Source organism: Electrona antarctica (assembly GCF_951216825.1).
Source record: "Electrona antarctica genome assembly, chromosome: 5".
Taxonomy (NCBI): domain Eukaryota; kingdom Metazoa; phylum Chordata; class Actinopteri; order Myctophiformes; family Myctophidae; genus Electrona; species Electrona antarctica.
In genome coordinates this window covers 26,961,117-26,975,278 of record NC_136810.1, presented here as the reverse complement: position 1 = coordinate 26,975,278, position 14,162 = coordinate 26,961,117, and the positions used below count along the sequence as shown (strand labels likewise).

The window sequence follows — 14,162 nt, the reverse complement described above, 5'->3', positions numbered from 1 at the left end:
GTGAATTCAATCCTTTGGTGACTGAATTTCCCACCCACAGAATCAATAAAAGTCTCTTCATCTTATTGCTGGCTGGTTTACTTGTGGATGTTCTCTGTTAATGCCTCGCAGAACTCCGTGGGCCAAGGCTCGCGACGAATACTTCAGCCGCGGTAAGAACAAGCAGTCTCTGGACATCATCGAGAAGGCGGCCTTCGTCGTGACCCTGGACGACACCGAGCAGCGCTATGATGTGGACAACCCCGTCAAGTCGCTGGACTGCTATGCCAAGTCATTGCTGCATGGAAAGTGCTATGACAGGTACGTCTGTGGTCCCTCTCAACTGGATTTGATCAGTGGTGGAAAAAAGTACTTGAGTAAAAGTATCAATACTGCAGAAATACTCTGTTACAAGTAAAAGTCCAGAATTCAACATTTACTCGAGTAAAAGTACAAAAGTATTGGTAATAAAAAGTACTTTAAAGTACAAAAAGTAGAAAGTACTCATGCAGAATGTCCCATTTCACAAGTTTTCAAATGTATGAACTGTATAAAAGTATTGTTTGAAAATAGCAGATCTACAAGCTCACAATGCGTTTCAATGGAACGCATTGTGGGCTTGTAGAACCATTTTCAAATGGCCGAAATGTATATAGGTTTTGTAATAATAATCCAAATCCAAAATAGGGCTGCACGATTATGAAATTATGACCGATATCCGATCTCCGATTATTTGCAGGGTCATATCTGCCGATACCTATTCTGACCGATTCCGATATTATACAGAGGACCACAATGGAAACAAGCCTAGGCTATAGGGGCTTGGTCCAAAACCTATTAATAAAGTATTCAATCAATCAATAAATATCATAATACTCTTTTCCAAGTGGCTGTTTTCACAACTGAATGACTACTGAATGAGAGTACACAAATTAAAAGTTATTTTCATTTTTATTATTTTTTTGCTGGTGTAAACCGATTAAATAATCTGTATTTTGAGACCGTTCTGATACCATTTTTATGGCCAATTCCGATTATGCTACCGATAAATCGTGCATACCTAAAATAAATACATCAGTGGTTCTCAAAGTGGGATCTGGACACGGTCCTGGAGGGGGTCCCCAGCTAATATTCATTAATGTAGCATCAAAATCAGTTTAACTACTTCAACCCTATTTTATACTTCGGCTATTCGAAAACAGCTGATCTACAAGCTCACAAGACGTCATATTGTGATCACTGTGAGCTTGTAGATCAGCTATTTTTGAAACACTTCATCAATAACCAGTAAGACGCCTGGGGGTGAGAAGCGCACTGGCCATATATGGAGCGTGTTTGAGTGTTCAGGGTTTGATGAGAGCCTTAATTTTCGAACTCTAGTTCTCTCTAGCCGACTACCGGGCGCGGCTGCACAAATAACTTTGGGGCAGGCCCGTCTAGAGTTTAAATAGACAGGTATCAGTCAAAAGGGAGACATCGAAGATGGGGACAGATCAACACCTGGAATGAACAGAACAGGTTCTGACATAATATCCATATACTAATATTGATGACATCAGGGATCTCCATACAGTATATGGGCTTAATTGTGATTGTTGCTATGATATGATCCCTGATGTCATAGTGATGTCACGAGACCTGGGCACAATATACTGTATGGGGGCTTTCCCATGTATGGGGATTTTACTATCATCCCTGATGTCATAGTGATGTCACGAGACCCGGGCACAATATATGACGTGACGTGACAAATTCAGTGACAAAAATTGTTAACTGTGACCTTTGGTCGCAATTACAATGAATATATTTGAAAAGGTTTAATGATTCTCTTACGGGTGACTCTGGCCCATGGATATGTATTAGGGGGTCCTTCACATGACTCTGGCCCATGGATATGTATTAGGGGGTCCTTCACATGACTCTGGCCCATGGATATGTATTAGGGGGTCCTTTAATGATTCTCTTACGGGTGACTCTGGCCCATGGATATGTATTAGGGGGTCCTTCACATGGATATGTATTAGGGGGTCCCTCATGGATATGTATTAGGGGGTCCTTCACATGAACATGTTTGAGAAGCCCTGTCCCTGGCATACAGTATGGTTCAACATGAGCTCTTTCTTCTTCAGATGGTTTGATAAGTCCTTCAACCTCATCGTGTTCAAGAACGGTACCATGGGACTGAACGCAGAGCACTCATGGGCCGATGCTCCAATCATTGGACATCTCTGGGAGGTATGTGGTCACTACTTGTCTAATAAACTAGTTTGTAGGCCTTTTTTTACATGCTGTAATTTTTACTTAATCGTCTACTCACGATTATTTGAGATAATCACCTTTTTTGGTATAATAATCGTCATAATCATTTCCATGAAAAATGTTCAATTTTCAAACATTTTCTAAATTGTGGAAATAGTAGATCTACAAGCTCAAAACACATGGCAATTGAGCGAGGCTATTTCCACTATTATTATTATACTTACTTTAAAAGTATGCAATTCAATCGTTAACCGCAATTATTTGAGTTGACAGTCCTTTTGTGTTATCATTTTAGCAGAATCTTTTATTATCAATCGATCAAGGCCCGGGTCACCGGCGTAATTCTGTAAAATGATGTGTATTTTGTGTCATCGCTGACCTTTGCATTTGTATTCATTTTGAAGCACATTGAGTCTTCGTGCTGTATAAATAATAATTCCACTTGACTTGACACTATCAGGGCAACAATATAAACCATATAAACAAGCATATAAACACACCTTTGTGTGTTTCAGCATGTGCTTTCCATGGACCCCATCAAACTGGGATACACTGAGGAGGGTCACTGCCACGGGGAACCCCATCCCAACCTGCCTGGTCCCCTGAGGCTCCAGTGGGACATCCCTGCTGAGGTATAGGGCAGTGCTTTTCATCCCAATAAAATATCAAGGCCCATTATTTATTGGGTATTTGAGCCACGGACCACCATTTGATGAGATCAAGGGCTCCATTTTCGTCACCGCTAAACCCCTTATCCCTAAACTTCTTTGCCTTTTTTTTCTTTACTATTTTGAAAAACATTTTTGAATAGTTCAACTAGCCAATCTACATTGACACGTTGTGAGCTTGTAGACTGGCCATTTTAACTATTCAAAAATGTTTTGCAAAATAGTAAAAAAGGCAAAGAAGTTTAGGGATAAGGCGTTTAGTGGTGACGAAAATGGAGCCCTTAGCCTCTCAGATCCAAAACTAACAAATATTTTGTTGTCGTTGGACAAGATTCTGTCCACAATTCCATTCTGTATTGATGATGGTATACCATTAGGACTTCTTGTAAATTAAGCAATGCAGATATGTAACAATAATTTAACTCTTGAGAGTGTAAAACCATTTGGTTTCATTTTACACTCAAGAGTTAAAGATCTATAAGGGCCCATTTGGTTACCAACTCTCCATCATTTAGCTGGGGACCACCTGGAACCCCCTCAAGGCCCACTGGTGGTCCCCGGACCACTGGTTGAGAACCACTGGTATAGTACACTGCTACAACAACAAGAACACACTGCGGCAAAGTAACCCAGTACCTGTATACTCAAGTACTGTACGTAAGTGCAAGTTTGAGATTTTTGCACTTTTTCCAATGATTTATTTACTTCTAACTCAACCACATCTCAGAGGCAAATATTGTACTTTCGACTCACTGCAGTTATTTGACAGCTTTGGTTACGAGTTGCTTTGCAGATTTAGATTAATATTTAAAAAACATACTTAAGTTAACCAGTTTGATGATACTACTTTTTTTTTAATACAGGCTTTTTACTTCAGAGTATTTCTATGTTGTGGTATGGCTAAAATGTGTACTTCCAGCACTGCTAGAATTATGTAGACCTTGGTTGCCCTCTGCTGGTAGGTTTAGCTATGTGCATGACTGTTGTAAGTAAATTATGTAAGTGACCTGCAAGTCTAATTAATCCAATTAGACCTAACAAGTCTAGTTAATTAATTAATTTAAAGCAGTAGTTCTCAAAATGGAAATGTCAGAATTTCAACACAGCAATGTATTAATAATATCAAATCCCCGAATGCTGTTGTTTCCTTCTTCATCACCAAATGTCTTTGCCAGAAAACAACAGATCTACAAGCTCACAATGTGTCACGTTGCAACGCGTTGTGAGCTTGTGGATCTGTTATTTTCTGCCGCATGTCTCCCCCCCACACTCAGAATGGGGGGCGTTGGAGAGTTCACGTGGTGTAACCATGGGTGTAACGCCTCTCCCATTACGCCACCCTACACCTCTGCCCTCCACAGTGCCAGGAGGTGATTCAGACTTCTCTGACCTTGGCCAGGAATCTGGCGGACGACGTGGACTCTCACATCATCCCCTTTAACGACTTTGGCAAGGGCCTGATCAAGAAGTGCCGCACCAGCCCTGACGCCTTCATCCAGATCGCCCTGCAGCTCGCCCACTACAGGGTATATGCATGGAGACACACACACACACACACACACACACCGTTAAAATATGGAGATAGGTGACGATATCATGCGCTTATATTAACTGGGCGAGTGGGTTTCCTTGCTACAGGACAAGGGGAAGTTCTGCCTGACGTACGAGGCGTCCATGACCCGTCTGTTCAGAGAGGGCCGCACGGAGACGGTGCGCTCCTGCACCATGGAGACGTGTGCCTTCGTCCGCGCCATGCTCAGAGAAGAGACGGTAAGCCTCTTTCTCACCCATAAGCATCACCGCATCTCCCCTGTCTGTAGCCGTCGTGACCTGTGTTGTTTTTGTCGACTAAAACTAAGACGAAAAACCTTCCTCTTTGCTGTCACACCATCATCATCCTAATCCTCTCTTGTGTTTTGTGTGTGACTCTACAGAGAGAAGAGCGCATGAGGCTGCTGAAGGAAGCGGCAGAGAAGCACCAGAACATGTACCGTATGGCCATGACGGGGATGGGCATCGACCGCCACCTCTTCTGCCTCTACGTCATCTCCAAGTACCTGGGAGAGGACTCTGCCTTCCTGAAGGAGGTACAGTGTACTGCTACTATAATGGTTGCTGCTGAAGCTACTCATCTGGAATATGTACAAAATACAATCCAACTTTATTTTTAGAGCGCATTTCCAAATGTTGACCAAAGTGCTGCACAGTAGGCATAACAACAATATATACATAATGCAATATAAGAACACAAGAACACAGAATACAAGAATACAAATATCAATCAGGTTTTAAAAGCCAAGGAATGAAAATGAGTTTTTGTGCGGGAACCCCTTTTGGTGTTAGCATTATGTTATGCTTTAGCTATTGAAAAATAGCAGATCTACATGCTGGACCAGCACCTTCCAGGGGACAGCATCTAGAACTGCAGGGCAGCCATTCGGAATTGAAATGATTACCAAGTGGCAAGTACATGTCGTCTCTGTCGGGTGCAAAACTCGTATGTCCAGAACTGTTACTTTTCAGGATTACAATTCAAAAGTAGCCAATCGACAAGCTCATAACGTTCCGTGTTTGATCAAGAAGTTATATTATTACATAAAATATTGCAATAAAAAGGCGTTTCTGCCCGATAGCGGCAATAACAATTTGGGGGTCCTTAACATGAAAATGTCTGCGAATCGCTGTGCCTAAAGACCCTGTGTGTTTGTTTGTGTGTGTGTGCATGTGTGTGCGTGTGCGTGTGTTAGGTGCTGTCAGAGCCGTGGAGGCTGTCCACCAGTCAGACTCCTCTCCAGCAGGTGGAGCTGTTTGACCTGGTCAAATACCCAAACTACGTGTCCTCTGGAGGCGGCTTCGGTCCGGTGAGTTTCACCCCAACACTCCTCCATGACCTTTGACCTTCACATCATCACCACCACATGGATTCAAATTCTCTGTAAAGCCAGGATGAATATTACCAAACAATCATCATTTTACACTCTCCAGATTCTCTTTTAATCCATGTCATCATCGTTCATGACATTCCCGTATCTCTCTCCCTGTTTCCTGTCACGCTACAGACGCTACACTATTCATCTATTCTAAATAAAGCCCCAAAAATGTGTTATTGGTTGATTTGGTTCCCATCCTTGGGGTGATTTTTTTTTTTTGTCACTGATTTTTTTTTTTGGGGGGGGATGAATGTCAACATTTTAACATTTCATTCATTAATTGATTATATATATATATATATATATATATATATATATATATATATATATATATATATTTACATACACGCGCGCACGCGCACACACACACACATACTTTTGAATCATGTACTGGGGGGGGGGGTCCACCACTGTCCCTGACTCAACCTTCCAACCTTATTCCTGTCTTCCTCATGCCCACCAGGTGGCTGATGACGGCTACGGTGTCTCCTATATCATCGTTGGCGAGAACCTCATCAACTTCCACATCTCCAGCAAGCACTCCAGCCCAGAAACCGTAAGTGTGCCCGTTTTCTTTCCTGTCATGCCTGCTTTTTACGCCACGGTTTTGCAGGAGGCTAGCCTTATAGGACAGAAGTTCTCAAAGTGGGGTCCTTGTGGGCCTTCCATGGGGTCCCCAGCTAAATTTGTTCATATAGCATAAACATGTGTTCAACAAATGTAACCCTATATTTGGTACATCGGCCACCAGCTCACAACCTGTCGCTGGTGGGTTGGCTAGTTTCATAGTGCTCTCATAAAAGTGGATCTCTCAAAATATGTGGCGATCTCAATGAGGATCTCTGACACGCCGTTCCCAGATGCTGCTGTCGGGCAGAAACCTTGAATCTCCATATTTCAACATTTTCCTTTTTTTTTTTTTTTTTTAATGAACACACAACAGTGTCACAAAAGTATCAAAAAGAGAATATCTACTATTGTTGATAGACTATGCTATCTTTGGAAGTGAAAGCGGTTTAAGTGTGTGTGTGTGTGTGTGTGTGTGTGTATGGGTTTTATAAATATTGAATCAATAAAAATTATCAACAAGAGCTTGTGAGTATACATTGGATCGGCCCCTGACAGTACAGCAGTGGTTCTTAAACGTTTTTTTTGTGCCAAGGACCCCCAAATGGTAATGTATTTGGCTGCGTGTAACACCCGGGATTCAAACTCGGGTCTCCCACGTGAAAGTCCAACATCTTAACCACTAGACCAAAGGGTCTATGTGTACAATATCTCCCCCTATGGACTGGGGGGGGGATATTAGACTTTTGAGGCCATCAGTCAGAGGCTCTGAGCCTCTCTGCTACACTCACCCCCCTTTTGACCTCCTCCCACGGGGAAACCCCATCCAGGTCACGGCACCAATGTAACGCCCGGGATTCGAACTCGGGTCTCCCGCGTGAAAGTCCAATATCTTAACCACTAGACCAACGGGATATCCCTATGGACTGGGGGAGATATTCGACTTGAGGCCATCAGGCAGAGGCTTTGAGACACACGCGGACCCCCACATTTGACACAAACAGTTCACTCTCTCTCAGTTTCTAGTCTATTGTTTCAGCTTTCACATTCATTTTCTCTCTCTGTCTCAGGACTCCCATCGTTTTGGTGCCAACATCAGACAGGCCATGCTGGAGGTTTTGGATCTCTTCCAGCTCAACAACAAAGCCATCAAGTGATAGACCTGCTGTGAGAGAAAGACAAAAGGCATATTCTTCCTGAAGTTTGTACAGTGGTCGGGCTTTATTCCTAAGTTAATTAATGTTTCAAGAAATGGTGACAATTTAAGAGGAAAACTGAGTGTTTTTGAACACATTACTGTCACAGTTTTATTTTTGTGAGGGCTTTGTGTGTGTGTGTGTGTGTGTGTGTGTGTGTGTGTGTGTGTGTGTGTGTGTGTGTGTGATGGCTGGGCTAGTAGGGGGGATTCGGTACGGGTAGTGCACAGATCAAAATGTTCTCACTGCATGACTGTAAGCACCGGTGCCTTTATAACCCACTAATGTACAGTACTAGAAGGGCAGAAAGGGAGCTGAGAATGAGTGCCATGTTTGTGCTCTGCAAGGCTGAGATCACGTCCTTTTGACCTGAGCTATCGAAGGACCACGTCACCCATTTTCACCCGTATCTTCATTAAAATGGGTCCTCACGAATGCTCATTTAATATGCGACAGCGCCATGTCTGTCTATTTGATCTGCGACTCAGACAAGTGCTGTAGACTGTTCGGAAACCTGACATCATCGGTAGGCGTGGTTTGGTCATTTCAAACGAGTTTTGAAAAGCAGTCTTTTTTTTAATTTATTTATGCAAGAACAATGGCTCCCTATTTGAGCATGCTAACTTTCCCGAAAAGGAAATACTGTAGTTTCTATTAGCTTGGAATACCCATCGATGATGTCATTGGTAGGCCGGTTTCTGAGATGTCCACAGCCCACCAATGAGACACAGAGAGAGTACACGGAAATTGTGCCATTTTATAATGAAATAGTACCAATTATATGAAGATTTGATTGAAAATGGGTGAAGTGCTCCTTTAAGACCAGTGGAAGTTTTAGCAGTCTGACATCATTCAACTTAACAATGTAAGCCCTATATACTTCGTTTCACGACAAATAACGATTTAGTCGAGCCTCAAGCTCACAACATGTCGCATTGCACCGGGTCGTGAGCTTGTAGGTCTGTTTTTTTTTCTTACTTTCTTTTTAATATGTTGTTCTTTTGAAGACATTTTGCCTATATTGAATGACATGCTCCAAAAGAGTTCCAAGGTTATTTTATTGTTACGTCTTGTGTACAGGTATATAAGAGTAAAACAATTATTAGTGGCTTCACAGACGACATACTGTAGCAGCATATAGTGTCTGGGTAGGAGGACACACTACTAGATCTCAAATACAGTTTGTCCACAAATGAGTCCGTCCTGTCATTGGATTTTGACTCCCTGCAGAGCCTTTCTTGATGAGAGCTTGGAATTGAATTCTTTATTTCAACATCGATCTTGACCATATTCACGCATTGCGAATAGCAAAACAAAATGTCACTGCTACATGTGTGAGTGATTGAGTGAGAAATAAAACCCTATCGATCCTTGGTTCAAAATGGCCACCATGTGAATATGGTCAATAGTACATGCAAGAGCCCTGCATTTGGAACGGGATCCTGCGGGAACCAATGCAAATTTCAACATCAGCTCCCAGTACTTACGGCACATCCTGCTACTCATAGCCACCACGAGACCTTGTGGTCCAAAGCGAAAGCTCTACCGACTGAGCTGCCCGGGATTGGACAGTCAAATGGACAGTCAAAAGGTTATTATATGTGCGGTTCCTGCACGTCCTAATGATATGCTTCATTCGAGATCAAAATATTGTCATCTCACTCCAAGCTCAGAACATTTCTGATCTGATGCATAACCGTGAAGTCTGGCGGAGTGGACGCAGAATCTGGAATCATCTTTACTCGTGTACATATTAAATGTAAAGTGACTCTAGATCAGCACAGCGACCCAGTACACTTGAGGACCGTTCCTAGTATGGTCCAGTCTTGGTCCAGAATGGATCTTCGTTGCCTTTCTTGACTCACAATGTTCAGCTAGTTTGTTTTTGTTCTTTTTAGCTGCTACAGTAATGTTTTTATGACTTAGTGACAGAGGCTGTGTGTGTGTGACTGACTGACTGTGTGTGTGTGTGTGTGTTGTTGTTTTTGTTATTTCCATACTCAGGTTTTATTAACTTGGCCTAGTATCGTAGAGTTAACTGGCTGAAAGCATTGGTAAGCTGTATGCTTAAGCTGGCGTGTACCTGTGTTAATGGTACTTAGACATTTTCGAGATGCAATACAAAACGCTACGTGAGAGTGACGCCGGTGAGCCGTTTTCACTGCTTCAGGCGTGGCTCATTTCATTCGTATGATGTGCTGAATATGACTTGACGGACGGGAGCATATTGGCCAGTGTATTTATTTGGCGTGTTGAAACTTGAAAGGGGTTGGGTCACTGTGCTTGTGGCTAAGGCTGTTTGTTGTTCACTCCAAAAAAATCTGGTCCTTCATAAACTCAATCTGACAGACTCCAGACGCCTTGATTGTGCTTTCTTTGCCTTGCCGTCAGTCAGACCAGTCGGATCTGGGCGGTCCGGGCATTATGTCAGACCCATAAAAGGGTCGACTTTTGGGTTGACTGTCAAGATGTCATTTTCGAGTGCATTTGTTGTCAGCATTGTTGATTTTGCAGTTATTGTCGTTGCCTAGTCTGATGAAAGGCTTAATTGGTCGGTCAGTTGTTACGTTTCCTCCAGCAGGAAGTGTTTTTTCTTTCTCCTTTCTTTATTTTTTTAGACCAGTGGTTCTCAAACCTGTGGTCCGGGGCCATGAAGATATGCAAGTGGGCTCCCAAATAATCAACAAAAATACTAAGATTTGAATGATAATGCAACATTCATTCATCCGCAACCGATTAAACAGAATGCACGCGGGCCACCGGCAAACACTTTTGAGATTTACAAGTGGGCCCTGGTCCAGGAAAAGGGGTTGAGAACCTACTGGTCTTATTAGACAACATGTAATATTTCGATGTCTGTGTGAAACCAGACCAATCCCGGTGTACAGTGAGCGATGCATAGGATTAAGATTACCTTTTCAGTTCTCATGCATAGGAAATGCACTTCTGTTTCTCTGTATATGTTGTTCTTTCTCCATCATTATTTATTTATTTTTTCCTCCATGCTGTTAACACAACTGTACTAGACATTGCGTATGTATGTATGTATGTATGTACCGGGCTGAGTGCGGCTTACCATGAATAGCCGGATTTCAAAAAGTGTTTTAAAAAGAAGAAAAAAAGTGCATTTTATGATTCCTTTTAATTTTGATATTGCAGACTTTGACAATGAACACATATAGTATGACTATCTCAGTAGACTTCATGTTTAAATGCTGCTGCATGGTTTTCAACATGATGACAATGATGGTGGCGATGGTGTAATGGTTGCCTTTTAATTTAAAAGATGTTTAAACAGAAAACAAGACAAGCAGCTGATGAACCAAAACCAGATTTAACACAATAAAAGTGAATGTCAGACAAGATCAATGTGCTGGTCCTGGTTGCCTTATTACTGTATTCTCTGAGAAACGCATAGCAGGTATTTCCAGCCGTGGCCGAATCCACCATTCCTTCATAGGGTAAAACAACACACCTTTCACCATTGGAATTGTATTACGGAACCATACACGTTGTTGCATTTTATGGTTTTATTTTGTCATAGCGCAACATATAGTGAAGTATTGTAGTGCAGGTAATTGAATTCTGCCAATGAATAATCATATTATTTGAACCACAAATCCAGATTTTTGCCAGTTCTTTGCCAGGAATCTCATGACGTTGATCCCTTCCCCTATTCGCTCATACTAGGACATGACGCGTGGAGGCAGAAGAATACAGTAGTTTAAAGGAGCATTCAGTGATTTGGAAAAAACCCGGTCCGCCCCGGTAACAAGATGTGCACATGCACGCTCTACAGTGGGGGAAGTACAACAGACCAACAGCACGTGAACCAAGGCCCGCCCCACTCGATCATGATTGGATGAAGGCCCCTCTCATCCTGATTGGATGAAGGCTTTGCCACCCAAAGCCCAAACCGAAACTAGGGTTTTTTTGACCCCAGGGGCTCACTGGGGACAGGGAGGAACTCCTTATATGGTCAGCACACTCTATAGTAGGGAGGATTATCCAGAAAAAAAGAAAAAATAAGTGATATTTAGATTAAGTCAAATCACTGAATATACCTTTAACCCATTCTGGGCGGTAACCCCTTTTGGTGTTATAACCCTTCTAGACGGGAACCCCTCTTGGGTTCTGTACAGTATTCAAAAAATTAAAATATTAGATGCTGCTATATAAATATTTGAAGTTTTTCCAGAAAACTTTTTTTTCAAGGCATTTTTCGGCCTCAGTCCAAAATGGGTTAATACTGTATTATCTTTTTCTTTTCCTCCAGTGTATTCATAATAAACCTGCAATTCATAACGGTGTGAAACTGCACACGCACACTCCCAGGAGGCCAAGAAATAAGAACCTCTGCCTCACATTTTTTTCAAATCGTCTTGCTATAGCACCCCATAGGAGGCCAATATTTAAAACTATGTATTTTTGAGCGGTGCACACCGTCTCCAATGAGCTGCTATGTGTGTAACCTTTGACCCCTGCAGCTGCTCAACAACTGTGCTTGGCTCCAAGGTACTCGAAGGCACCACACACACACACACACTAGAACACAGTATTATAACACACAGTAACTATAACAATACAATTATAATTGCACCGCTCAGTTCGCACGGGTACGATTTTTATATTACTTGGTCCAAACCTCATGCAAATCAGTATATATTATCAGTATCACTCATGTGATTAAAGGGGAATACCACTCATTTTCAACATTTTACTATGTCAATAATATACCTTAGACTTAGAGTTGTAATTATTGTAGAAATAATAAAAATGTCTGTTGCCTAGAACTGGAAGTCTGAAAAAAATCTGTAACATTATGAAGTACATCTCAGTAACATCACAAAGATGTACTTCATAATGTTACTGATTTTTTTTCAGACCTACCAGTGGTGTGTTCTAGGTTTATTTCAGAGGGCATACGATAATCATTCCCTGACATTTTTTCAAAAATAGAAAATCTGTGAGCTTGCAGATCAATTTTTTTTATAGGTGAAGCATAAAATAGGATTAGGGACAGGTTCAATTTATTTGGATTCTACAGTTGGAGGCCATCAATATTGTCCTTTTATTTTTGCTGAGGTTTGCGTGATCTGCGCAAAAGGACAGTTAACCCATTTTGGGCGGGAACCCCTTTTGGTGTTTTAAACTGTTACAATTTAGCTATTGAAAAATAGCAGATCTACAAGCTCATAGCGCGCCACCGAGTGGCGCGCTACGAGCTTGTAGGTCTGCTATTTTTGAAAAATCGTGAATATTTATTTCAGAAAACTGGAGGATTTAGAAGGATTTTTTTTAAATTGAGGTCAGGCCTAAATGGGTCAAATGATAAGGGACAATATCGGTGGCACCCAACTGTATATGAACAAATGTTGCTGCTGCATGGGGGACCTGCATGCAGGGCCTCTGGAACCCCTTCAAGGACCCCAGGCATGTACAGTATTATAGATACAGTTCACATACAGTAGATCAGCATCGTTCCCTCCTGCCTGAAAACACGATCCCTCCTGCCTGTTTACTCCTTGAGGGGGAGAACTCTTAGCCTGGCTAATAAGCCAGACTAATATCACACAACACTGTCCGCCGGCAGGAAATTTTTTTGCCAACGGCTGATTCGGTCCGGCTTATTAGCCAGGCTAGAGAACTCTAGCTCTAGGTCCGGTCCGCCGGCACATGCCACCAGGTGGCTGGGCTCAAGTGGACCACACCACACCGCAGAGTCAGTTCCGTCAGGCAGCGATATAAATAAGTCCAAATTCCACCCGAGGAGGCGAGGAGGCGGTGTTCAGTTATGAACTCGCGGCTGTCGGGTGGAAACCTTGTATGTTCAACCTTTCCTTTTTTATTATTGTTTTAGCATGCAAAAGCACAGTCGATGCGATGCATTCTGAGCTCATAGATCTGCTGTTTTCCCTGCTTTTGTGAGACACTCTTGTATTGATGAAGTAGGACATGCATTCATGAAAAGCATAAAAAAGTTGAAATATGGAAGTTTCGACCAACGACATAACTCGTATTGTCGCTGTTGAGTGTAAACCTTATCTCCAAAACTGCTTTTTTCACTTTCACTATAAAATGTAAAAAAGAAAGGAAGATCTCAAGCCTGTGAGCTTGTAGCTATTTTTTTGCTACTTTGTGTGCCACTGTAGTAGCCTATGGCAATGTAGGTCAAAAATGAAATCTGGAGATACAAGGTTTCTGCCCGACTGCAATGACATTAAAGGGAAGGTGTCCTAAAAGCCACTGCGAGGTGACAAGATTTCCCAGGAGTCCAGAGGCAGGAAGTGATTACATTTGACAGCTTCCCTTTTAGTTCCTCTCCAGCACACACACACACACACACACACACACACACACACACATGGTGCATTATTGCATACATGTATAACATATAGAGCTTCCATTGGCATGCTTACTGTGCTAACATCTCAAGGCTGCGTTCCTGAGGTCTGCTTGCCCCTCGTGAACTCGTTTGGCTGCTTGAGGGAGAGAAGGATTACAGCTCTTTCCATGTCTTTATATACTTATTTTCTCTTTGTTGAGGGGAATTCTGGCTTTCA

The 14,162-nt window shown here is 42.2% G+C and overlaps 1 protein-coding gene across 2 annotated transcripts in view; it reads left to right on the top strand.

The window, feature by feature from the left end:
- The window catches only part of cpt1ab (carnitine palmitoyltransferase 1Ab (liver)), a 36,000-nt gene extending 25,032 nt beyond the window's left edge, over positions 1–10,968 (top strand). For both annotated transcript variants that reach the window (XM_079501629.1, XM_079501630.1), the window contains 9 exons: positions 112–300; positions 2,109–2,214; positions 2,754–2,870; positions 4,268–4,432; positions 4,545–4,676; positions 4,841–4,993; positions 5,654–5,767; positions 6,300–6,392; positions 7,474–10,968. In XM_079501629.1, the coding sequence (XP_079357755.1) occupies positions 112–300; positions 2,109–2,214; positions 2,754–2,870; positions 4,268–4,432; positions 4,545–4,676; positions 4,841–4,993; positions 5,654–5,767; positions 6,300–6,392; positions 7,474–7,560 (1,156 nt within the window). In that variant the 3' untranslated portion in view covers positions 7,561–10,968. The remainder of the gene's footprint in view (positions 1–111; positions 301–2,108; positions 2,215–2,753; positions 2,871–4,267; positions 4,433–4,544; positions 4,677–4,840; positions 4,994–5,653; positions 5,768–6,299; positions 6,393–7,473) is intronic.
- The last annotated feature ends 3,194 nt before the right edge of the window (positions 10,969–14,162 follow it).